We start from the raw sequence: 25,975 nt of genomic DNA, 5'->3' as shown, positions 1-25,975 counted from the left end.
CAAAACATGGTTAATACCTCAAGATATGGGATGGTATCCTTCACATGTCATATGTCAATAAATCTAATCCAAATCTAATACGACAACCTTGTTCATACGCCCATCGTGTCTTGTATGTGACCAAGACTCACGATCCATGTTTATAGCGGTTAGAATAACTCGCCTCCAGAAATAGTATGAAGATTTTAAGATATATTGGGTTCTGGTACAACGCATGGACATATTTACCAGTAGTAAGTCTATAAAAACCCATCCCTGGGTTTGGATAGTCACAAAACAATTCACGCCAAATACCACCGCTTAAGCACTCAAGCTTGTTGGAGTGAGAGAGGTCATGGCAGGCACCTCGGAGCCCATGACGAGCACTGTCGACGAGATCTTACAAGCCGAGGCAAAGCTTTGGTGCCAGGCCTTCAGCTACCTCAAACCCATGGCCCTACAGTCTGCTGTCAAGCTTGGGATCCCCAACGCCATTCATCGCCTCGGCGGCGTGGCCTCGCTGTCGGAGCTGCACGCCGCTGTTCCCGTTGCCACAAGCAAACAGCCATGCCTGTCTCGCCTCTTGAGGCTCTTGGCCACGTCGGGTATCCTCGTAGAGGAAACCCCCGTACTACCGCCAAACCACGGCGTCTCGCCTGCTCACTGACGACGACGATGCCGGCCGTGGCCACCGATGCCTGTCGCCCTGGTGGTCTTGGTGACCTCGCTTTTCTTTCTCACGGCGTCTCAGAGCCTGGCTGACACTAGTAGAGAACAGACCTTTGATCCTCGGTCAAAATAGGCTCTAATCCCGGCATTTTTTGTGGCCGGGACTAGAGATACCTTTAGTCCCGGTTGGTGGCTCCAACCGGGACTAAAGGTCCCTCCCAACGGCTACTGCGCCAGACAGAGGTGGTAGGGACCTTTAGTCCTGGTTGGATCCACCAACCGGGACTAAAGATAGACTTTTACTCCCGGTTGGTGGCTCCAACCGGGACTAAAGGTCTCTGCCACCACTGTCTGGCGCAGTAGCCGTTGGGAGGGAACTTTAGTCCCGGTTGGAGCCACCAACCGGGACTAAAGGTCCCCCTTTATATCTCGGCCGTCTCCTTCTTCCTCCCTGAGCCCGAGCTCAGCACATTTTGAAGCTCACTGCACTAGTGTTCTTGCTTCCTCCCTCCATTGTTCCTCCATCCATTCTTCGATTCCTCCGTCGATTTCTTCGATTCCTCCGTCGATTCTTCAGTTGTAAATGTTACCAATCTCATACTCTCATTTTTCACCATTGTCTTATCTCATTTTGTTCACTATATATATATGGTTCTTTATTGTGGTTTTTTTCATTTGTAAGCAATTTGAGCTCAAAATCACTTCAAGCTTACATATTTACATGAAGGAAGGTTAAAGTAGCTATTAAAAACTAGTATTCACCGTTCATTTGTAACATGCATAGCACACTTCATTGTTTAGAGATATAGAGAATTTTAGAGTTTTTTAATTTTATTTGTTTATAAAATGAGAAATTTATAGTGTATTAAAAAATGAGCATAGGGACTAGTGTCTCCGACTGGTATGACAGATGCAATGCAAGGCCGTGCAATAGGAAGCAAATCCGTTCTCTTTTGACGATATGCCCGAACAGCCGGGCCTGACAGATTTGGTGGTTGAACGGGTCCGTCGGTCGTCGCCGTGCGACTGTACGACAAAGAACGGCATCGATCGACCATAGTATTTTATTGTCCGGAGTCTGGTCCGGGGTGCAATGCAATGCAATGACAATTGACAATGCGTTGCTAGGTCAAAATATGGTCATTTCTATGGACTACGCCACTAAACATTTTATTTTAACTTTTTATGAAATGAAAAACTTAGAAAAATAGTTAGAAATTATAGAAAATCCGTACTAGTTGAACTTGCGGACCGTGTTCAGCTCGGCGAGCATGTTCTCTGCCGAGCGGTAACGGACATCAAGGAGGAGCTTTGATTCTACGAGGGAGAGCGACAACAGTCGTGGAAGACCGTGTTCCCTTCCTCGTAGAATTGGAGCTCTTCCTTGACCAAGTACGGCGTCGTCCGGTGGAGAAATGCTCGCCGAGATGATCACGTAAGTAAGGTCAACTAGTACGGATGGTTATTTATTAAAACATATTTTTGAGCTATAAATCCTGCTGGCCGTCTTCTTCCTCCCTCTAGCAACTATATATACACACAAACATGATGATTAACTATATCTGATGACGTGACAAATTTTTTATTGGGCAGTGTTTGGAAAACCTTTATTGAGAAGCAACACATGGGAAAATGCAAAGCGCCACTGAATGTAATCCCTTTAAAAGTAAGTCTCCTAAATCGTATCATCTTTATTAATTAAACATATAGCTTTCACCGGATCACCAGATTGGATGACAAATCTTTTTCTCGTAAAGTGGTGTCTGAGGCAGAAACAGGGGAACAACTGCTGTGATTACTATGTTTGCAAGTTTATCAAGGAGGTCTCCCAAAGAACTCCTACAGAGAGTCTCAAAGTACGTTAAAAATACACTATATATTCATTTAATTATTATTATTGATTGTGTTACTGTGTCTTTATATATATATGTATGTATGTACATATAATTTATTTTCCTTTAATTCAAACCTGTAGGCTCGATGGTTGGAGGAAAAGGTCATACGACAAGACCAGATCAAAGCAATTCAAGAGTCTATAGCCGGATTTTTTAATGACTAGGTCATTGATTCCAAGGGCGAGTTCTACTTCGACCCAACACTGCCATGGAAGCCAAGCTAGAGGATGAGAAGAAACTTGTTATATCACAACAACTGTAATGCAATCTTTTGTAATATATGCACATAAAATAATATAATGTAAAATACACATATGCATGCATGCATGTAAATATATATATGATACATGCATGCATATATATATATAGTTCTATGCTTGAATTGTGTCATTTAATACGTTCATTGTGCTTGAACCGAAACATACTATACGCGTGTATAAATGTATTATTAGCAGCGTACAATACGACTTCGAAAACCTATTTTGAAAAGAAAACAAAAAATGAAAAGAAAAGAAAAAAGAAAAAAAATAACCTTTAGTCCCGGTTGGTATTACCAACCGGGACTAAAGGGTGCCGGCCTCGTAGCATGTCAGGAGGCACCTTTAGTCCTGGTTGGTGTTACCCACCGGGACTAAAGGTCCCCCTTTAGTCCCGGTTCCTGACCCGAGACAAAAGGACCCCTTTAGTCCTGGAGCTTACTCTCGGATGGGAAACCGGGACTAGAGGGGGTTCTCCACTAAGAGTAAAACTCTGTTCTCTACCAGTGTGATTGGCTCCAGAAAGAGACGGCGCGGTGGCAGCGACCGGACACATAGAGACGCCATTCACGGTGGCGCACGGCGAGGGGCTCCATGGTTTCCTCGGCCGTGACGCGTCGTTCGGCGCGTGTTTTGAGAAGGCCATGGAGTCTGACAGCGGCTTCATGGCCGACATCATCGTCCGTGAGTGCACCAACACCCAGGTGTTGGCGTGGGTGACGTCCCTGGTGGACGTCGGAGGCGGCAACGGGACAACGGCAAAGGCCATTGCCAAGGCCTTTCCTCACGTGAGGTCAGTACCAGAAACAGTAACTTTGTCGTGTGCCACGGGCACTTGGTAAAGATCAAAAAACACTCGGTAAAGACTTTGCCGAGGATAACACTCGGCAAACAGCACACGGAATCTACAATGTCGGCAAACAGCTATTTGCTGAGTGTTTTTTATCGTGCACTCGACAAATGGTTTGCCGAGTGTCAAATTTGACACTCGGTAAAAAAAAAAGTGGTTTGCCGAGTGTTTTTCTAAAATACACTCGACAAAGGATTATTGTTTGCCGAGTGTTTTTAGAAATTACACTCGGCAAACCAATTTTCCAAACAAAAAAAATATTTTTTTTCTCAGCATACTGTTACTGTTTGTCGAGTGTTTTTAGAATTACACTCGACGAACCTATTTTCCAAAGAAAAAAATTCTCAGCATATCCAGCAGCTTTGCTTTTTCTTTGCACCATGAGAACGTGAACACTGGACAGGTTCCACGGAAGTTGCATTCTTTGTCTACCTAGCCCATTCAGGTCCACTGATCCGGACGTTGTGCTGCCTCGCTCTGGTCGACCTGCGCAGCAGTGGCCTGCACGGAAGTACGTAACGAAAGCTGTATTAGCATCGTAGTGTCGCAGGCCACCATTCCAGCAAGTTCAGTAGTCTGAAGATTGGTATGCAAATAAGCATATCGAAAAAGGGAAAGCAGAAAGGGAGAGGAGTAACTAGAAGCAGCATCAAGGTGCAGCAACATCAATACTGTACATCACTACTGGAATCTCGTATTTTTGTGTGTGCGAAAACACACAGAAATATACAAATACCGTCAGAAAAATATTTTTCTGACGGTGTACCCTCAGAAAAATACCCACAGAAATATAATGACAGAAAAATCAAATTTTTCTGTGGGTTCACCATCAGAAACAATTTTTCTGTGGGTGTTACACGCACAGAAAAATTACGTTCGTCCAGATTAAAACTAATTTTTCTGTATGTTAATCCACACAGAAAAAAGAAATAAACACACAGAAAAACACATGTTTTTTTCTGTCGGTCTAAGTGAACTCACAGAAAAATTGATTTCGCCCAGATTAAAAAATATATTTCTATATAGCCAGCCTCATAGGAAAAAGTAGTTAAACACACAAAAAAATTATTTTAAAACAGTAGCAACAGCATATTAAAATATATATTTTTCATACAGTAATTTCTGTGCATGACCAATAAGGTTTCATTTAAATAATACACAAATCAGTAGTCCTACAACAATACATGTAATGTTGTCGTTGCTCGCATGCCTGAAGGCGATCTCCGTAAGCTTCCGGGCTGCAGCCTCAGGGCTATCCTCGTCCTTCACAAATGCAACAGCATGCTGGAACAACCATATGCACCAATCAGCACAAACAAGGAAAGAAACAGTGAGTGAAGCTTCTGCTGACTCTTAGTTTTGTTATATGTGCACAAGAAAAAATTGTGTCAAGGAAAACATCAATGCATGTCTACACGACTAGAGAAAGTACTGTGATTCACACATCCATGATTTTTTCTTTTCTAAAATACAAACACATGCCAGGAGCTTATGCCAGGTATGCATGCATTTTCGTGAGCATTTAATGGTTGAATAAGCAATAACCAGTGGAGGCACTACTATCAATTTGTCCCTAGATCAGTAAATCTTTTCCACGTAAGCTTACTAATCAGTTTCAAGAAAATTTTCTAGCTAGCAAAATCCAATATGAATGTCATTGATCGCTGATAACTTCAGGCTTCATTTTTTTACAATAATTTTGCAAACGAACATACTCCCAATCCAAGCTAAAGATAAATTGGATGTGTTCAAACTAAAGCATTAATATTTATCAGCGAACATACTCCCAATGCGTACATTAGGGGAACTAAAACATGCAACCCTATCAAAGGTACCTTTATCAAATCTTCTGAAAATTTGTGGTTCTCATCAAGGCAGATGTTCAATCTATGATTAGCTTCTAGGTATTCTTTCTCCTTTGCTGTCCAAATTGATCTTTCAGATTCCATGTCCAAAAGGGCATCAGTAAGTTGCTGCATTCATTTTAGAAAATGAAATTATTTCACATAACATATAAATGGATAAAAGTATAGAGTTTTACCATTCCCAAATCGTCCTTTTTCAGCAATTGAAGTGACTAGGGCTTCTTGTAAAGAAGAAATTTCCGCATCCATATCAAAAGCATAACAGGGATATTACTCAAAAGAAATAACGCAGATACGTGTACAAAATTTGGTATATGGCATACTAACCTCATTTGGCACCACATCCCAGAGGCCATCACTAGCCAAAATAAGAAACTCCACATCACCATCTATTTCTAGATCCTGACAAGAAATTTCCAAGTAAGTACAGTGCCTTGTGATTAAGTGCATTAATGTCGTCAACCAAGTAAGATGTAATTGAATTTCAACCAAGTAGACATAAACTGTAATAACTTTGGCAGAAAGATACACCCGCATTAAACCAAGTACCCAACGAGCCCAGCAATTGTTATGATCAATTTGACTTACCAGACCATTAGAGAGCAGTATGTCAAAAGCACAAGAACTACATATATTTCACCTGGAGCAAAATAACAAGAGCAAAAGAACTCGAGAAATGGCTCAGATTTACCCATTAGAGAGCAGCATGTCAAAAGCACCTGGAACTTAATTTAATTCTCTCTCTCTAATGGGAATTGAATTGGCCACAGAACTGGTTGCTTGTACTAGTACAAGCCATCCTAGTTAAGCAGCAAACAGAACAAAATATCCCAAGTACCAGCTCATAAGGTGCTAAAGTGCAGAAGTTCTCTAATGGAAACTTGATTCATCACAGCCACTCAAGAGTAGTACAAAACAAAAAAGTCACAAGGCATAGTTAGGGAAGGGGAGAGCGGCGCGGCACGAGACTGGGGTTTCATATCATTTCAGCTCCGCAAATATCACATATCAAAATGATTGATCAGGTTGATATATACTAGTAACTTCCACGGGCGTCACCAATCTGACCATCCAAAGGTGCTAGATTTTTTATCATAAGAATAACAAGATCCTGCAGCTACATCTATAGGACAACTACTACTAACACAATGGAGCAAGGCAAGCATTACCATAGAGGCATATGCTGACATAATAGTTCTAATAGGCAAAGCAATAATTGGAAAAAGAAAGACATGCTACATATGCATCCACAAACTGTGAACCCCAACCACTACAGATGAAGTTTGATTTTGTCTATAAAAAGAGCAAAGCATATCAATCCACACAGATGATGACAGATTAACTTGTAGTGAGCAAACATTTGCAAATTTTGTTCAGTTAATTTACCATCAAGGATATGTTATACTGAAAGTCCAAGTACCGGATAACAATTTGAACATGTTTTTTTTCTCAACTTGATTGAACAAAAACAACCAGATATCATACTACTAAAACACTAGGAACAATTAGGAAATTCTCAAGTAGCACGGAAGCAAAGCAGCAAAGCACAAATTAAATTACTCGCTAATTATACAGCTAACAGAAGCTCTAATAAAAAAATAAAAAAAGGCACGCCGACACCACGACCGCACCACCAGCACCACCGCCGCTCTCGGCCAGGGGGCTACAGCTCGCCCCTAGCCCACGCAGCCGTCCCCACCGCCACCTGGGGTGCGTCGCCGCCGGGCCCCCTCCCTGGATCTCGCCGTTGGGGGAGGGAGGGAGGGAGGGGGCGGCACCGGCCGCCGGATCTGGCTGGTGGGGAGCGGGAGGGGAGGGGCCGCGCCGGGGAAGAAGGTAGGGAAGGGGGGAGAGGGAGGGGGCGGCACCGGCCACGCCGGATCTCGCCGGTGGGGAGTGGGAGGGGAGGGGCCGCGCCGGGGAAGAAGGTAGGGGAGGGGGGAGAGGGAGGGGGCGGCACCGGTGAAAGCTCTAGTTTGGTTTTGGTGAATTGATGAAACCCTAAGTGCTAACCTAGTTCATCAAGTGATCATGAGATAGGTAGCACACTTCAAGTAGAGAAGCAAATGAAGATCATAACATGACAATGGTGATAGCATGGAGATGATCAAGGGCTTAAACTTGAAGAGAAGAAAGAGAAAAACAAAAAGCTCAAGGCAAAGGTATAACTTGTAGGAGCTATTTTGTTTTGGTGATCAAGACACTTAGAGAGTGTGATCACATTTAGGTTTGATAGCCGTACTATTAAGAGGGGTGAAATTCGTATCGGAATGTGGTTATCAAAGTGCCACTCGATGCTCTAACTCATTGCATATGTATTTAAGATCTAGTGGAGTGCTAACACCTTTGATAATATTTATGAAAATATGCTAACACATGTGCACAAGATGTGTGCAGGGTTGAGATGGGTTTGGGTATGACGCTGAAATGCCTATTTTCTATTGCGCCGGATGCAAATTCTTGGTGGTTGGCACATTGGAGCAAGGGTGAAGATAGAAGTGAGAACAGAGCTGATGCTAGCGTCGGTCCAGTGACCGGACGCTGAATCCAGAAGCACCGGACGCTGACTGCCTGCGTCCGGTCGCGTTGACTGTCGGTACAGTGGCTAGGGTTTACCACCGGACGCTGGCTGTGTCCGGTCGAGGTGGACCGGACACGTCCGGTCGAGGAAAACCAGGTTTCGACCCTTACTGTACTCGACCGGACGCTGAGATTCCAGCGTCCGGTCAGTTTTAACCGGATGCATCCGGTCGTGGTCGGTACCTTACTAGAAACGACCGGACGCTAGGGGTTCAGCGTCCGATCAGTTGAAGCTGCTGCGTCCGGTCAGCGTCATAGCCGTTGGAATCTGACGAACAGCGTTTGAAGGCGATGACACGTGGTGTCCATCTGTGGACCGGACGCTGAGCCCAGGGTCCGGTCAGTATGACCGGAGCGTCCGGTCAGAGCGCGTTTTGCCCAGTGAAGGGGTATAACGGCTCTATTTGATTGGGGCTCTATTTATAGCCCCATGGCCGGCTCAAGGGACAACTCTTGCACATTTTCATTGACATAGCAACCTTGTGAGCCTAGCCAAAGGACTCCCACTCATCTACATCATTGATTCATCATCATAGTGAGATTGGGAGTGATCCAAGTGCATTGCTTAAGTGATTGCATCTAGAGGCACTTAGTGATCGTGTTTCGCTGCGGATTTCGCTTGTTACTCTTGGTGGTTGCCGCCACCTAGATGGCTTGGAGCAGCGAGGATCGTCGAGCGGAGGTGGTGATTGTCTCCGGCTCCGATCGTGGTGATTGTGAGGGGTTCTTAACCTTTCCCCGGCGGAGCGCCAAAAGGTACTCTAGTGGATTGCTCGTGGCTTGTGTGATCCTCATCTTGTGTTGGTTGTGCGGCACCCTATTGAGGGTTTGGCGTGTGAAGCCAATTAGCGCGTGAACCCCCAAGTGAGTGAATCGCCACAACGAGGACTAGCTTGCCGGCAAGCAAGTGAACCTCGGTAAAAAAATCATTGTGTTCATCATTGATTCTGAGGTGATTGGTCATCATTGTTATTCATCTTCGTGATTGATTGGTTCATTCATCTATACGGCGGTATAACCCTCTTGATCACTCTCTTTACTTTACCGCAAACTAGTTGACAAGCTCTTTAGTGTAGCTAGTTGTGAGAGCTTGCATGCTTGGTTGGTGTGGCTCTTTAGTTAGCCTTTGAGAGCACACTAACATAGGGTAGTGTCATTGCTCTTGTGTGAATTGACACTATCTAAACTAGAATTGTGGTAGGTCGCTTGCATTTTGAGTAGGCTAGCGCAACACTCGCTTCGCCTCATAATTGTCTAACCATTTGGTTAAGTGTTGTTGTAGAAATTTTTATTAGGCTATTCACCCCCCTCTAGCCATTAGGACCTTTCAACCGGCCGCGCCGGATCTCGCCGGTGGGGAGCGGGAGGGGAGGGGCCGCGCCGGGGAAGAAGGTAGGGGAGGGGGGAGAGGGAGGGGGCGGCACCGGCCGCGCCGGATCTCGCCGGTAGGGAGCGGGAGGGGAGGGGCCGCGCCGGGGAAGAAGGTAGGGGAGGGGGGAGAGGGAGGGGGCGGCACCGGCCGCACCGGATCTCGCCGGTGGGGAGCGGGAGGGGAGGGGCCGCGCCGGGGAAGAAGGTAGGGGAGGAGGGAGAGGGAGGGGGCGGCACCGGCCGCCGGATCTCGCCGGTGGGGAGCGGGAGGGGAGGGGCCGCGTCGGGGAACGCCGGCCGCGCCGGATCTCAGGAAGAAGGTAGGGAAGGGGGGAGAGGGAGGGGGCGGCACCGGCCGCACCAAGGAAGAAGGGGAGGGAGGGGAGGGGGCGGAGGGAGGGGGCGGAGGATGGGCGGGTGCGGGTTCGGGAGGAGCGGAGGGGAGTGTGGGGGCTGGGGAGGGGAGGGGAGGGTGCGGCGGGGAAGAAGAAGGGGAGGGAGGGGAGCGTGAGTGCGTGAGGAGCCGAGCGAGTCCGCGGCGGGTTAGGGTTAGGAAATCTTGGTTTTTTTTCCGTGCGTGTGTACGTTTTTTCTGTGTGTTTTAAAATACCGACAGAATAATAACATTTTTCCTGTGCGTGCATATCTTTTTTTCTGTGCGTTTTTAAAGAACCGACAGAATAAGTTTCATTTTTCTGTGAGTGCTGATTTTTTCCGTGTGTGTATTGTCACGCACAGAAAAATCATACAATTATTCTGTGGGTTTTCGTATTTTTCTGTGGGGATATTTTGAAACCCACAGAAAAATTATAATTTTTCTGTGCATACCGAAACAAACGCACAGAAAAATTTATCACCCACAGAACAATTCGAGTTTCCAGTAGTGCATGGTGCGAAATAACAACAGACATATGATGACGTACCCTACATACAAGTAATTATATCTTAAGAGTGTCGAGAAGGCATAAAACGACCAACTATGGCAAGATTTTGTGGTCTATCAAGATAACCAGCTATGAGGCATCCTAGTAGACATCTGCAATCAGTAACCGAAGAATAGACAGGAGCCTACGTACCTCCATGCTTTGTCAGACGGATCTTCAGGACCCAAGTTCAAACCGGACATGAGTGTTTCAATTCCTCCTCCGTTCTCCTGAAGATGAAAGTGTGAACACATGAGCTGGGAACTTGGCACCTCACACACACTGAAATCAAATGCTCTTGCAACACGCTAGCACAACTCACCTCCACCGTTGTCAAAGCTTTTCCTTTCTTAGAGCATAACTTTGATTGATGTGGCTGCTTATCCTTGTTGGTGTTATCATCAGAAACAACATTCTCTTTATCATCCAAATCCGAAACCTGCAGCTGTCTAGATGCAAACAATTTAGGTATGGTAGATAAGTAATTCTGGGCATCCGGGAATGCACATGTAAATGTAGTCTCTTCTACAACAAGGTTGGAATAGGAAAGTGGTAACCCAAAGTTCAACAATTAGACCACTGATATGAAAATTATCGCGTGTAACATAACCTAGCTCATCAGGAACTCAGGATGAACCAATATGCATTCCCAGTCAGAAAACACAGCATGAAGAGCTAATTGATATCACGAGATATCACGATTGAAGTATACTGAGATTATGCAAGAAGACAAGGTTTTTCCTCAATTTAGCATATATTGGGGAAAAACTATAATGCCAATTTTCATACACTTTGTGCAGGCATGCAAAAATCACAGAGTGAAAATCAAATAGAACATAAATTGCATTATCTACAATGCACGAAAATAGTAATAGGATATTTTAGCAATATGCAAAACAACTACCAACATCAATACAACTGCCATTCAGTAGAAAAAGAGAAATATTTATTCTTACTTGTGGTTCTGAACTCGTAGTTTTCTCATGCTGAATTATTCCATCAATGCTCCAGGTTGCATATTCAGCCAAAGGAGTTGTGACAGGGAAAAGAATCTCAACGCATTCCTTCCATCCTTGGCATGCAGCTATTTGAACTGGTAGTTTACCATCCTGTTAAGAAGCAATATCAAGGACAATTAAAAATTAAACAGGAGACAGCTCAAGGAATAACCAAAATTAAACATGAGAGAGCTCAAGGAATAACCAATATACAAAAGTACAAAGAGAATTTGGGAAATCATTATACAACACTGAGGTCACATATGAGAATAACAATTGTATATGCGATTGGCAGAGTCTAGACACTGCACATGTGCTCATAACTCCCATTATCCCTGGCAAGTCATGTGAAAAAAGTGAACAGGTACATGAACACTTCGGCCAGCCCATTTTCAATTCCTTCTTTTCATTATCACTGTGACAAGATAGGAATATTTTTTTATTCAAGGTAAGATGTTGGACTTCAGATTTTAAGACAAACAGTACTTTACTCAAAAATTGCTCCTAGCTATGAAATAAGTACATTAAATAAACTAGTGTCACGATACTTTCAAAGAAAACAATATTTGGTCCGTATAGCACTAAACAGGCTACCAAAAAGGACGGGTTTCAGAAAGCAATGACAATAAACACTAAATACCAACAAATTGCATCACTGAGAATACTTTGCTAATTACCCTAGATTCACTTGTGTAGTTGGGTGGTGTTCTAAACTGTACTCACTACCTTCAAAAAACCTGTACTCACAAAAATCTTGAGATCTTGGCATGCTTCAATAACATATTAACTCTAGAAAATTCCTGAAAGTAGTGCTGCACTGCTGCAAGTATAACAGACACAGGTCCCAGAAGCAATAGAACAGTTACAGCTATAACAAGCTAAAAAGAAAGATAAAACTCACTTCATCAGAAATATTTGCATCGGCACCAGCTTTCAACAAACACTTGATGCAGTCAGTTAAGCCTTTCCCAGCAGCTATGACCAACGCAGTAGCAGGATTGCCAGCGTTGTACTGGAGAAAAGCAAAATAACATGTCACGGTACTGAACAAAAAAGGATTTAAAGGTGTAATATGCCATTGGAATGAGCAGTTAAATAAGACTCCTTGAGTTGACCAGTAAAGCAAGGAAAAATAGCATTCTAGCCACCAAGGCTGGGCTAAGTATATAAAGCTTCTGATGCTGTGGGGACTGAGTGGGAAAAAACATCAAGGGAAGAATCTATCAAGACGAGCAATTTTAGCCCGAAATAAGGGTAAAATACTAAACTCCAGCCCATATAGTATCAATGAAAAGATTAAACAACAGCAGGGAAGCATGAAGTTATTACGCCTGCTTTATGCTGCAACAATAGCTTCAGCATTTTAGCATGTCCATTTTCAGCAGCAATATGTATTGGCGCCCCACCATTTTCACACATAAGGTCAACCTTAGCTTCCCTGGACAATAACAGCTCTGCTACTTCATAAAAACCTGGATGAAATTCATGGAAATTCATGGAAATGAATCAATGATTATACCACAGAAACATATAATATTAAGAAAAATAAACTTTGCAACTAAAAGGCAATCATCAACGTGAGCCATAATTTCTCTTCCTCACGCGGTCCACGGAGCTGGAGCGCGCGGCGAGCCGCACCTGGCGGCGCCTTCCCCGCCGCCGGCCGTCGCGGTGCCTCCTCTCCCCGCTGCGCCCGCCGACCCCTCTCCACTTCTCCCTCGCGTGGGATCTAGGGACGCAGCCTCCACTGCCGACGCCCCCCGCTTAGGATGCGCGCCCGCGACGGAGTCGGCAGGTTACGAGGCTGCCGGTGCCGATGATGGCGTGGCCGTGACGCCTCGATGTGCACCCGCGCCACCACCGCCCACGACGGAGCAGACCAGAGAGAGAGTGTGCGGTCCCTGTGCTGGCGGATCCATCGCCGCCGGTGTGGGGGGCGGATCTGGCCCCTCAACGACGCTGCCGGTGCCGGGAGGCGGTGCCACGGGCCCCTCCACGCCGCTGCCCGTGCTGGGAGGCGGTGCCGCGGCATCCGGGAGGGAGGGAGGCGGCGAGGAAGGAGAGGGAGGGAGGGAGAGAGGGAGGGAGGGAGGCGGCGGGGCTGGATTCGGAGGGGAGGGGCGGCGCGGCGGTCGGATCCGGGGAGAGAGAGGGGGCGGCGCGGCGGCCGGATCCGGGGAGAGAGAGGGGGTGGCGGGGAAGGAGAGGGAGGGGCCGGCCGCCGGGGATGAGAGGGAGGGGCCGGCCGCCGGGGATGAGAGGGAGGGGCCGCCGCCGGCGGGATCCAAGGAGGGAGCGAGCTGGCGCGAAGGGAGGGGAGGGAGCGAGCTGGGGCGAGAGGGAGGGGAGGGTGGGAATGGGAGGTGATTTTTTATGCGGCGTGTGTGTTTTTTTGTTTTTCATCTTTGCCGAGTGTTTCGTTTTGACACTCGGTAAACCCTCTCTTTGCCGAGTGTTTCTTTTTGACACTCCGCAAATCTCCATCTTTGCCGAGTGTTTTTTTTTACACTTTGCAAACCCCTCTTTACCGAGTGTTTTTATTTTGCCGAGTGTTTTTATCAAAGCACTCGGCAAATAATTTGTTTGTCGAGTGTCCGAGGGAATGCACTCGGTAAACATAAAAACACTCGGTAAATTTGAGGTTTCCGGTAGTGGGTGCTCGGTGCTGGAGCTGCCCTATGTGGTGGACGCCGCGCTTGCAGATAGTGGTAGCACGGTTGAGTTCGTTGTAGGAGACATGATGGAGTTCATCCCTCCTGCTGATGCTGTGTTCTTCAAGGAATGAGTAATTACAGATTTTCTAGGTAAAGTAGTTGTGATCTGCCTATGCATGGAACAAGCTCAGATTTTTTAGATTAATTATACTAGTCCATCAACTTGTGCCCTCGCACGCACTAGTTATTGTTTAATGCCTCCGACTAACAATAAATTAATATAGTACTCTAACATATATTTTTAGTCGCTATCACATTAAGATAAACTTATCAATTACTATCTATATGTTTCTGCTATCCATATCTTTTTCTTTTATATTAGTTGAAACCTTAGCCTAAACTGTGGTGGCTCCTATTGCAGTCTACATCTTATGACCTCATAAATCGTTCTGAATTTTAAATGTTAATCTTATTGATTGTTGCATACTTTCTTTATCCCCAAGTTAAGCAAAATTTCTTGTGCTTATTGTATGTTTCTCTCCATTTATACTTTTTTAAAATATAAGGATTTCAGGTCATGGACTGCACTCTTAAGACATACTATGTCACAATCAGACATTTAAAATTGCTATCTTGTTGCTTAAGATTAGTGGTAGATCGAGTGCATGTTCCTCGCTTGAATGCTCTGAAGTTCTTACAATGGGGGTGCAAGAAAGATGGAAGAGATGGAAGGACATATGCTAGGCGAAGGGCTGCCCGAAGAGAAGCTCCAGGAGCCCTACTACAATGGTGAATGAATGGAATGGTAGAGGATTTGAATCGTCTTGCCCTAATGGTCCTTATATAGAGTTCGGGGCCAAGGCTTGTACAAAGAGAGGTTCTCCCGACCGAAGGGTCGAGAGCTTGAGGGAGGTCCTAGCTAACTTGGCTTGCAAGTTACGCCATCTTCTGGTGCACGTCTGGTCGGGACTATCGTCATGGTCTTCTGGCCACGCTGTGGCAGGATGTGACGTGGCGCTACTGTGCCGACCGTGGCGGCACTATAGCCTCGATGGTGGTTCATCAACTGTCCTGTGCAACGCGGTGTCCGTCGTGGCCTTCATCATCGTCTACTGGTTCCTAGGGGCGTCGTACCCGAAATAGGTAGCTGCCCTAGGTCGTCGTTCGCTTGGTCGCTTTGAGGGGCCGAGGGCCACGACCCCAATCATCAGGATCGGGGTACTCTGCCGGTCTGGATGGCCTTTTCGTCGAGTCCCTTGTCGTGGATCCCCATCTCGTAGTAGGTGGGACCGTACAAGTCGTCTAGTCGGTTCGTATTTGGACGGTGGGTGTCGTACCCGCTGCCACCGTGGTGCGGTGTTGTCTCATCGGTGCGGTATGTTATAGGGATGGTGTCTGACCAAGCCAAGGTGACTGTTGTCCCCTCGGTCCTTGCAGGGTCAGTGCGGCATGCTTGCTCTTGTCAGAGCAGGCGCGCCTAGCTGCGCTCGACCTCCCCCATCCCTCCCAGGGGTCGTGACAGGGAGAAGTCGTGCGTCTTGCGAGCGCTGTGTGCTAAGACTGGAGGTAGAGGTTGTGGCTGATCCTGGCTTTTGCGTCCGGCCTGGTTTGGTCAGCTCAGCTGGGCCCTAGTCGTTCAGGCCTTCGCTAGTTGGTGTATTGCGGGCCGCGTGGCCCGCTAACTAATCAGTGCCCAAAGACACCCTAGGGTTATGACCCCGACAGTAGCCCCAGAGCGTTTTTGCGACCGCGAAGTGATCGTGAAAGCGCTGAGAGGCGTGCGCATTGAGTGTGGGTCCGTAGTCGTGGCTTGTCTAAGCTTCATCGCTCGACCCCTCGTGGGTTGGTGCATTTAGTGCGGCATGTGGCCACTGCGTTCTGCCTTGTCAGGTCACCTTGGTGACGCAATACGCGATTATTGAACCTTGTCACATTGCGTATCGGTGTTCAAGACCTAGGCAAGACTGAGCAGTATCGCCGATGTTGCACCGGTCCTGTCTTTATGAGAGTCTCGATTTTGCCCGTTCTCACGCGGGCATCCGACATAGGTTGTGCCCTTTCGTGTTTTGCCATGTGGCTCGGGGGTTTTTGGCCGGTCGATCCGCCTTTGGGCCTATAAATGTTGGCTTTCCTTTTGTTCGAACCACCCATGGCTATCCACAAGTCGTTCCCTTCCCTCCTATTGAGAGAGAGGAGATAGGAGAGAAGAGTTAGAGGGAAACCGCGTGGTTCCCGTCCTGTGCCCCTGCCTGCAGTGCCTGGGAGTTGGCACCGCCCCTTTGATAATTGGTGCTAGAAGGGATCTTGTGAGCGAGGGAGGATTGAGGCGGTGTTCAGGTCAACCACAAGCCTGCGTGGTTTTGGCGCTTCCCCGAACCCGTAGGTTTCAGGTTGCTGAAACACGAGCGCTAAGGGCAACAATCCACCGCTCCCTAAGCCTATGGGCTACTCTTGTGAATCGCTCGTGGTTCGGGGGAGGTGTTGCCGTTCCTTGGTGCCCCCATCATGCTTTCTGAAGCATGATGATGGTGGCCCGTGGGCTTGACCCCGCTCTCGTATTGCCCTCCCCGCGCCTTTCTGCCCTCGAGGTAGGATGCTGCGAGAAGGGGAGTGAAGCGATTTCTCGTCTTCTTCTTCCCGTACTTTGTAGCAGGCGCCTCTGGGGACCCCAATGAAGCTGCTTAGGCAGCGGAGTCATGATTAGGTACATTTCTAAGTGGCTCATCCACTATTGTACTTCTAGGGATTTAAATGAAAAGAACGCTCTTTTTGTGTACTTTGGTTTCTTTGGAGCCTATCACGAGCCCCCGGGTCACGGGGTCGGGATCGTGGCTCTCGGCTTTACGCGAAAAAACATTTTCTCGACCTCCTTTTGCGCGTTCATGAGGTTTTTTTGTGACCGCGCGTTGGCTCATAGGCTTTGGACCTTTTTGTTTTTCCTGCGTGACCGAATCGTGATCACATTCTGGGTTCCGTACCGCTTCGTATAGAAGTCACCACTACGTTGCCTGGGCCGTCTGCTTCACCGATCTTTCTTGGAGAGGTCATGGACCCCTGATGGTTTATGAGTCTTTGAGGCTAGCCTTAGGTCTGAGACCTAGGATGCAGGGAAGAGTTAGTCAGAGCTTGGCCCTAACTTCTTTCGGGGTCGTGGGAACCTGACTCCACTCATTCCCTGGTGTCTTTGGTGACCTCGAGAGGTTGTGTTGCCTTGTTAAAGGTAGGTTTTGGTTTCACCCCATGCGGGGAGAGGCATGTCCACCTTAACCACGTGGTCGGAGCGGTGCGCCTTGTTGGGGTCTCTGGGTAATTCGAGCGAGACCCGATATCCTCCCCAATTGACGTGGAGTTCAGCTGTGCCTCACATGAGATGTCCTGTGAATCATCGGCCGTCAATCCCTTTGGTCCCCAGCCGCCTCCGTAGCGGCCAGAGGTCAAGATGCCTCCCCTGGAGGGGGTCAACCCAGGAGACTTCAAAATGGATGACTCGAACATAGAGAGAGATGATCATGTGGCTCCGCACCACCGATTAGAGCAGTGGGGGCCATCTCCTCCCTACCCCTATCCCTTTTGTGGCCTCAAGCCCTTCTAAGGACTGGCCTAAGAGTGGGTTTCGTAAGCACGACGCGGGTCATGTTTGCGGCGGGTTGCTTTGTGCATGATCTCGAGAGGCGATCGGCCTCCTCGATCACATCGTGGCATGATGGCGCCCACTCGCAAGCTATCGTGTGTCGCAGAATGCAGGCATGCAAATTGAAATTATATGGAGGAGTGGGGGTGTGTGTGGCTTACTTGTCTCGCGTCACTGCATGGGCAACCGTTGTTCCACCTTTCCTCTAATCACTTCACCAGCTCTAGGAGGTTCTCCAAGCGGTAAGTAAATGTGGATGAACGCGTGTTTTCCTTGAGTGCCTTTGGTGCCTATAAATGCTCTTGGAGTGGTACGGCAGGGAGGCATTCGTTTTTGAGTTGCCTGCTCTGCTACTTCCATGTTCTCGCTTTTGCACGTCTGGAGTTCCTTTCTCGCTGTCGGGGATAAGTCACGATAAGCGATCATTGGAGGAGTCGTCGGGTACCAGCGGGGTGCCGCTACCTCTTTGTCCTTACCTACGCGATCAGAGGTAAGTGCATTTGGATGAGGTTCAAGTTCGAAGGTTCAACCTATATTGACTGTGCATGTTCATAGGGTTGCCTCCCGTGTCGCTTCCGTAGGAGCCGCTAGTGCCGCTCGTGCTATGACCCCACCCGCTGGGGGTTGAGCCCATCGTCATCATCTTCGGGTGATCAGCGCAAGCTCTGTGAGCTCGCCCACGAGGCGAATGAGGCCCACCGATGCTGTTCCAACACCACCAGCGAAGCGAGACGGTTGGAGCGCTACCTTGACACTTTCAGGGTGGCCCTCGAGGCCTCGGAGAGGGAGACCGCTGCCTCATAGGTGGCGGCCATTAATGCTCAGGATCACATCATGAGTGAGGGTGCTTCTTTGTCTTGTCATTCTATTCGTTACTTGTCGCTCTAGACCTTCCTCTAATCCCCCTGTCTTCTTGTTGTCAGCGTTGGAGGAGCAGCTGGCGGCCTCCCGTCATGAGACAGAGGAGGCTCGCCTCCGAGAGGTTATTCTGATGGAGGACCATGAACGCACGGTGGTGGCTAGAATCTAGTAGGATGCCGGCGTCTCCCTTGCTACCCTATAGCTCCGCACCGGCTAGGACTTCCATCAGGTGGCGCCTGGGTTCCCAGACCATGCCGGTAGGCAGAGCGGGTGGAGCTGGTTGGCAGCTTCGCCATCATCGCGGCCGCCATCATGTCTATCATGGACGTGGAGGACATCCTCTATGGCAGTGGCCAGGGGTCTTAGGTTGTACCTAGGGTCCTTTAATGAATAAAATTCTTCATTTTGTATCCCGCGCTTCTTTTTCTTTCGCGCGTCTGCTGTTGATTCGATCATTTGAATGCCATAGTCACAACTTTGTTTGGGGATCGACCCATGAAGCTTAGTCTAGTGTGACTCCATTTTCATGACCGAGGCGTCGTGGACCAGGTCTGGCGGCAACACGCCTTTCGTTGTCCTCCTTCAAGTCACGACGATCTTTATTCTGGTGAACATCGATGCGTGGTACGCCGCAATGTAGCCCCCAAGAGCGAGTCATGTCAACTGGCATGCGCTGATCGACACAAGTTGCTTGGGGTTACATGCGTCATTAGAGTGTCACTTTGGCATGCATCCACTGAGGCATGATGTGATCTTTGGGTGCAGGAATGTTTCATTGATCACTATGTACAAAATCTTAGCTAGCTGAGAGTAGCTTTAACGCGAACGCCAAATGTCTATGCCACTGGTCGTGGCTTTTGTTGTCCACGGTGCTTGATGCGGCGAGGCTTAGAGCACACGGCTCGTCGAATCGAGGAGTGCGCTGCATGATGAGCCCTAGCGCTCGTCGATCGCATCATCCTCATGTCGTGTCGTTGCCTGCCTCATCGCATGCCTCGGTCGAGGTCGTAGAGCGCGACCTCCACATGCTCCCCTACCATGTAGGAAGTCGTGTTCAGGTTTAGCCCTCGGGGGCTAGCACACGGCTGTCGCGATGTCATAATTCTCCCGCTCACATAGGTGGGCCTGCTAGAGGTCACCCCCTACGGTGATGATCCCGTGAGGGCCGGGCATCTTGAGCTTCAAGTAGGTGTAGTTGGAGACAGCCATGAACTTGGCGTAGCATGGTCGGCCTAGGATGGCGTGGTAGGTGCCAGGAAAATCTACTATTTTAAAGGTGAGTGTTTCCATGTGGAAGTTGGCTCAACCTCTGAATGTCATGGGTAAGTCAACCTACCCGAGGGGAATGGCCTGAAGCCCGGGTATGACTCCGTGGAACGGGGCACCGGATGGTCGTATCGTAGCCTGTGGAAGTCCCATGGCATCATAGGTCTTAGCGTAGAGAAGGTTAAGGCTGCTCCCGCCATCCATGAGGACTCAAGACAGGCGGGTCTTGCCAATGATCGAGTCGACGACAAGGGGGAAGCGTCCTAGTTGCGGAATGTGGTCGGGGTGATCCTTCTTCTCGGAAGTGATCGTGACTTCCGACCATTTCAGGAAGGCCTGGATGGTTTCACCCAGGGCCGCCACGTTGACCTCCCTAGCTATGAGCTTCTACCGACATTTAGACTCGTATGCCATCGGTCCGCCCAAGATCATAAGGCACCCTCTCCGGTCAGCTTGTAGTCACCGCTAAAGTAGCGCTTGATGAGGTTGCACTCCTTGAGGGTGTGCTTGACCGGATAGTCATGGTTGCGGCATGGCAACTTGACTATCTTGTCGAAACTAACATGGTTGAACTTGCCAGTCTTCTATTGTGGACCCTATCGACTGTTGCAACGAACTCACTATCGCAGTGCCTCCAACCATCCTTCTTGCCCTTCACTCGTTGGTTGCGGTCCTTGGCCTCGTCCATGGGTTCAGCTTGAGCCTTACCCTTGTGCTTCTAGAATATTGTGCGGATGGCCTCCTCGCCGGAGGCGTGGCTTGTTGCGAGGTCGAGCAACTCCCATGTAGTCCACAGTTTGCAACGTTCGAGCTCGTGGACGAGTGCCTCATTGGTTGTGCCAGAGTTGAACGCTCCAATCACGTCCGTGTCCACGATATCAGGGGCTCATTGCACAGTTTCGCCTACCATTTGCTTGCAGGCTTTGAGATCCCAAGAATTTTTAGGGCACACATAGGTGCCCTGAAAGTTCCCTACAAAGATGCGCTTGAGGTCTGCCCACAAGTGGATGTTATTTGTGAGGAGATGCTTGAGCCATGCTCGGGTGCTTTCTGCCAGGTAAAGCGACAAGTATTGGATGATGAAGAGATCGTCGTCTGCCCCACCTGCTCGACAGGCGAGGCAAAAGTCTTCCAACCACATGGCTGGGTTGATGTCCCCAAAGTACTTCATGATGTTCGGTGGCGTGCGGAAGCGCACCGGGAACGACGTCTGCCACATCCTTTTTGCGAACGCCTGCGGGTCACAGGCATCCAGGCTCGGGCTACGTCGTACATCCCAAACCCTAGGATGCTAGCCGTGGTTATCTGGGTCACTACCACCATAGTGTAATTGGTCTTAGCCCACCTAGTCTGGCCCCTGGCACCTGGTCGCCTCAAGCTGGACGAGCATTGTGGTTTCTGACATGGCACATACGCGTTGGGGAGGGCACCCGTCTATGTGCCGCACCACCGTCATCTGGACAGAGCATGCTTGGCGCGTGGCACCCCTTGGGGGCACCACGTACCGAGGAGATGTGTGCGAAGCTAGCTTCGGGATGTCGCCTCTCTGCGGAACTTTGAGCCTTCTACACTACCATAGTTTCTAGCAGGTCTCGCAGCTCCTGGTGGATGCGCTTTCCTTTGTCGGTCGAGGACTCAGGGGCCATTCACATTATCATGGTGGCCGCTGCAACATTTTGGTTGGCTCGAGGGAAGACAGGTGTCGCCTTCCTGCCCTCTTGGATTTGATTATACACACGGTGTGCCCGCGCCCACGCGCCCTCAGCGTCGAGGTGTTATGGGCTAGGGCATCTGTCATCGTAACGTTCGTTGTCCTAATAAGCTTCTCAGGCCCTAGCTCGTTCTAGGTGTTCCTAGTCGTACTCAGCATATTCCACGAGGTGTGCGTGGAATCGTATAGGCGTCATCTTCTGCGTCCTCCGCCGGCGCTGCACCATCCTCTGAGAGATGCAACATGTTGCACTCCCTTAGCGAATGGTAGCTCCCCTCAGAATCAGACTCAGAGTCCTTGTTCTCAGGGGTGGCCAGCAGGAGGTCATAGAGGGACTCTGGATCCCTCTCCATCATCCCCACAAACTCAGAGGATTCTGGCATCATCATACGACCAGTGTGTCTAGCGAGCTCTTGCTCAAAGAGTGCGATCATGTCCTTCATTTTGAAGGGTAGTGCGGTGCTGGGATTCCAGAATTCGGCCTCTGGCGGCAATGGCCCACTTCCTAAGAGTTGGGCGAAAGCGTTTACCAACACGTAAAACACGCGTCGGCTCAACTCTGGCTTGGGGTTTGCCCTGAGATAGGCGTCGACTCGGCATGCTAGCACATTGGAGTCGATGATCAAGGGACCAACATGGGCCGGTTCATGATCAGGCGTCGAGATGTGTTGTGGAGCCGCATTGTCTTCGCTCCGTCGCAGCTGACCTAGGTGGTCGCCCACGAAGTCTAAGTCCCTGAAGCGCAAGGCTTGGCCGAGGAGAAGACTATCTACGGGAGCTGGCCCGTTGATGTCGGCAAACTCAAGGCTTCCGAAGTAGATACGGCTGTCGAGGGCCATGCCAAGAGCAAGTCCAACGTAAGTGTAGGGAGCCATCGCTTCCTTCTCAATGATCAAGAGTGCGCGACTATCCCCTACCTAGCGCGTCAACTGTCAGTGTTTTGTAAACCAGACTAGTAAACTTATTCGATTGCTGTGCTGCTCTAGGAAGACGATGGTAGCATCCAATAGACACAAGGATTTATATTGGTTCAGGCCAGAGCCCTACGTCCAGTCTCACAGAAGATCGAGTGCGTGTTCCTCGCTTGAATGCTCTAAAGTTCTTACAATTGGGGGTGCAAGAAAGGTGGAAGAGATGGAAGTACCTATGCTAGGCGAAGGGTTGTCCCAAGAGAAGCTCCAGGAGCCCTACTACAATGGTGAATGAATGAAATGGTAGAGGATGTAAATCATCTTGCCCTGGTGGTCCTTGTATAGAGTTCGTGGCCAGGGCTTGTACAAAGAGGGGGTTCTCTAGACCAAAGGGTCGAGAGCCTGAGGGAGGTCCTAGCTAACTTGGCTTGCAAGCTACGCCATCTTCTAGTGCATGTCCGGTCGGGACTATCATCATGGTCTTCTAGCCATGCTGCGGTAGGATGTGACATGGCACAACTGTACTGGTCGTGGCGGCACTATAGCCTCGATGGTGGTTCATCAGCCGTCCTGTGTAACGCGGTGTCCGTCATGGCCTTCATCATCATCTCCTGGTTCCCAAGGGCGTCGTACCCGAAGTAGGTAGCCGCCCTAGGTCATCGTTCGCTTGGTCGCTTCGAGGGGCCGAGGACCTCGACCCCGATCATCGGGGTCAGGGCACTCTGCCGATCTGGATGGCCTTTTCGTCGAGTCCCTTGTCATGGATCCCCATCTCGTAGTGGGTGGGACCGTACAAGTCGTATAGTCGGTCCATATTTGGACGGTGGGTATCGTACTCGTTGCCACCGCGGTGCAGTGTTGTCTCATCGGTGCGGTATGTTACAGGGATGGTGTTTGACCGGGCCGAGGTGATTGTTGTCCCCTCAGTCCTTGTAGGGTCAGTGCGCATGCTTGCTCTTGTCATAGCAGGCGTGCCTAGCTGTGCTCGACCTCCCCCCGTCCCTCCCATGGGTCGTGACGGGGAGAAGTCGTGCGTCTAGCGAGCATTGTGTGTAAGGCGGGAGGTAGAGGTCGCGGTCGACCCTAGCTTTAGCGTCCAGCCTGGTTTGCTCAGCTCAGCTGGGCCCCGGTCATTCGGGCCTTCGCTAGCTGGCGTATTGCGGCCCGCGTGGCCCGCTAAATAATCGATGCCCTAAGACACCCCGAGGTTATGACCCCGACACCTCTTAAATATAAATAGTCATTTCATCTTGCACCACTCAACATGTTGATTTGTTATATCATATAATTATATATGTAGTAGTTATAAAACATAGAGTATTTAAAATTAAATTAACAATATTGATATAACACAATATTTCTGTCAAATTATAAAAACCTCTTTAAAATAACAACTTATGCAATTTATTATCATGGAGTACTAATAAAAATTTAAAGTACAATTTTTATTATCATTGCTATGTGGTTTGTTAAGGAACAATTTTTTAATGCTTGATAAGATATTAAAATAAATATTTATCCTAATGTATACAGGTTTACTTAGTCTATGAATATCGATTTTTTTCATAATAGTTTACATTAGTATTTGTAGTGAAATTTTAGCGATATTTTTTTGTTAATTTTATAGCGGCTGAGGTGGATAAATTTTGATACAAATTACAAGGTGTTACTTTATATCATCTTTCATAATGGCATATATGTGGGTAATTTGAAAGCAAACCAAGTGAATTATCTTTCATAATGACAGAAATGGATGATTCATAAAAAAATGTTATGAGATTATTTAAATTTATCTTTCATAATGGTAGAGATGTTAATTTAGATACAAAATTAGGGGGTTATTTTAAAAAATATATTTCATAACGATGTATGTGAGTAATTTAGATGCAAATTCAAGGGGTTATTTAAAATTCTTTCGTAATGACAAAGGTGGGGTAATTTATATACAAAATCCAGGAGTATTTTAAATTCTATCATAATGGTAGAGGTGGGTAGTTTAGATGCAAAATTAAAGGGTTACTTTAACTATTTTTCATAACGATTGAGTTGGATAATTGTAAAAACAGAATATATCCATTAATGACGATGATGATTAGAGTCTACCAAATTAAAGGTCATATGTTTTAGAATTTCTATGATTTATCCTTTTTTACTAGCACGGTTAGTGAGATTTAGGCCCTGTTTGGATCCCATCAGTTTTTGCCAGTTTTTAATAATCTGGCTTTTGAAAACTGGGTGGGATCCAAAAAGGCCAGTTTTTGCTAGATTTTTAAAAACCAGGAAGCTGTTGAGACCTAGCTTTTGTCAGTCTCTTGTGACTCATAGAGCAATAAATAAAATCATATTCTTAAAAACTGTGGGATCCAAACACCCCTTCAGTTTTTACTCAGAATCTAGATTTTAAAAACTAGAGGCAAAAATTGGCTTTTAAGAATCCGAAACTGATCGACTTCATTGGAGCTAACATAATAGTAAGATTTTACGCACATTTAAAGCTGTAATTAAGAGTTGTCTCATTTACCTTTAAAGTGTACTAAAGTCACTTTCTTATGTATTTGGTCAGCCTTTAATTTACTACCAAAGATACTAGTACTATGTTGTGATACAATGTTTACTTTTATGATTATGACAATTTGAGCCACAAAACCTATGTGTCGGATATCATAATATATCATAGATTTTTTTTCGGGGGGGTGTTAATATAACATAGATTATTATGTACTTAATCATTACATGATTCGTGAATACTATACCTTACCACAGCATGTGCTACATAACTGGAGTGACGAGGAATGCATCAGAATCCTGAAACGAGCAAAAGAAGCTATTTCTGCTCGAGAACCAAAGGGAAAGGTGATAATCGTGGATATCGTGATAGGGTACCCATCTAAACAGGCATCAGAAGCCCAGCTTTTGTCAGATCTGTTGATGATGATGATAACAACAGGAAAGCAGAGAGAAGAGGAGACATGGCACAGGATTTTCCTAGCTGCAGCTTTTGTCCCTGCCTTGGGATCTCGGTCACTCATTGAGGTCTATCCATAAAACCGGCATGCAGACTATGGGGATATATGCATGACTTTATCCAAGAGTGAAGGCAGCTGTGGAATCTCGATCGATCGCTCCTCAAATGTTGTTTTAAAATTATACTATGGTCAAGTGTTGTTTGCATTGCAAGAAAAAAGAATTATAGCGTGCATTGATATGTACTCCTATTATCCTATATGCTACTATATGATTTATGTGAAAGTTTTATAAAAGTTGTAATGCGCGGTAATAAGGGCGTAAGTTTTAATATGTAATTTGGAGATGTATTGTACCAAGTTTTAATACAATTCTCTCTTCCCTTCGCAAAAAACGGAGTGCAAGTTGTATCTGCAACATTGTGTTAGAGCAACTCAAGAGCATATTTGTTTTAAATCACACTATGATGTAAGTCGAGAATTCTGGACATGTGTGGACATGTTCCTCGATAAGAAACATAACCGGTTGAGTTACACACCGTTCACAACTCCAAAAGCATATGAAAAATATTAAAATATAAATGTCTAAAA

At 47.4% G+C, this 25,975-nt stretch overlaps 1 protein-coding gene and 1 pseudogene across 8 annotated transcripts; one reads left to right on the top strand and one right to left on the bottom strand.

Moving 5' to 3' along the window:
• Positions 1–355: 355 nt before the first annotated feature.
• LOC136479122 (acetylserotonin O-methyltransferase 3-like) lies at positions 356–25,466 on the top strand (annotated as a pseudogene).
• On the bottom strand, positions 4,017–13,621 carry LOC136483323 (uncharacterized). Of its 8 annotated transcripts, none has more exons than XR_010765409.1 (9): positions 12,717–13,621; positions 12,289–12,399; positions 11,346–11,498; positions 10,712–10,834; positions 10,543–10,619; positions 5,843–5,917; positions 5,692–5,736; positions 5,486–5,623; positions 4,741–4,934 (listed from the first exon to the last, which is right to left on the bottom strand). XR_010765409.1 is itself a non-coding variant. In XM_066480342.1 (7 exons), the coding sequence occupies exons 1-7, from the start codon at positions 12,971–12,973 to the stop codon at positions 4,079–4,081; spliced, it is 690 nt and encodes a 229-aa protein (XP_066336439.1). In that variant the 5' UTR covers positions 12,974–13,618; the 3' UTR covers positions 4,017–4,078. The 8 variants fall into 8 exon arrangements, 5 of the variants coding, with proteins under 5 accessions (XP_066336439.1, XP_066336442.1, XP_066336440.1 ...); XR_010765411.1 differs by having other exon boundaries at positions 5,692–5,733; XR_010765410.1 differs by lacking the exon at positions 5,692–5,736.
• Positions 25,467–25,975: the final 509 nt, after the last annotated feature.

This window comes from Miscanthus floridulus, chromosome 9 (genome assembly GCF_019320115.1).
Source record: "Miscanthus floridulus cultivar M001 chromosome 9, ASM1932011v1, whole genome shotgun sequence".
Classification (NCBI taxonomy): Eukaryota; Viridiplantae; Streptophyta; class Magnoliopsida; order Poales; family Poaceae; genus Miscanthus; species Miscanthus floridulus.
The sequence above is the reverse complement of the archived record's forward strand: the minus strand, read 5'-3'. Positions and strand labels throughout refer to the sequence as shown.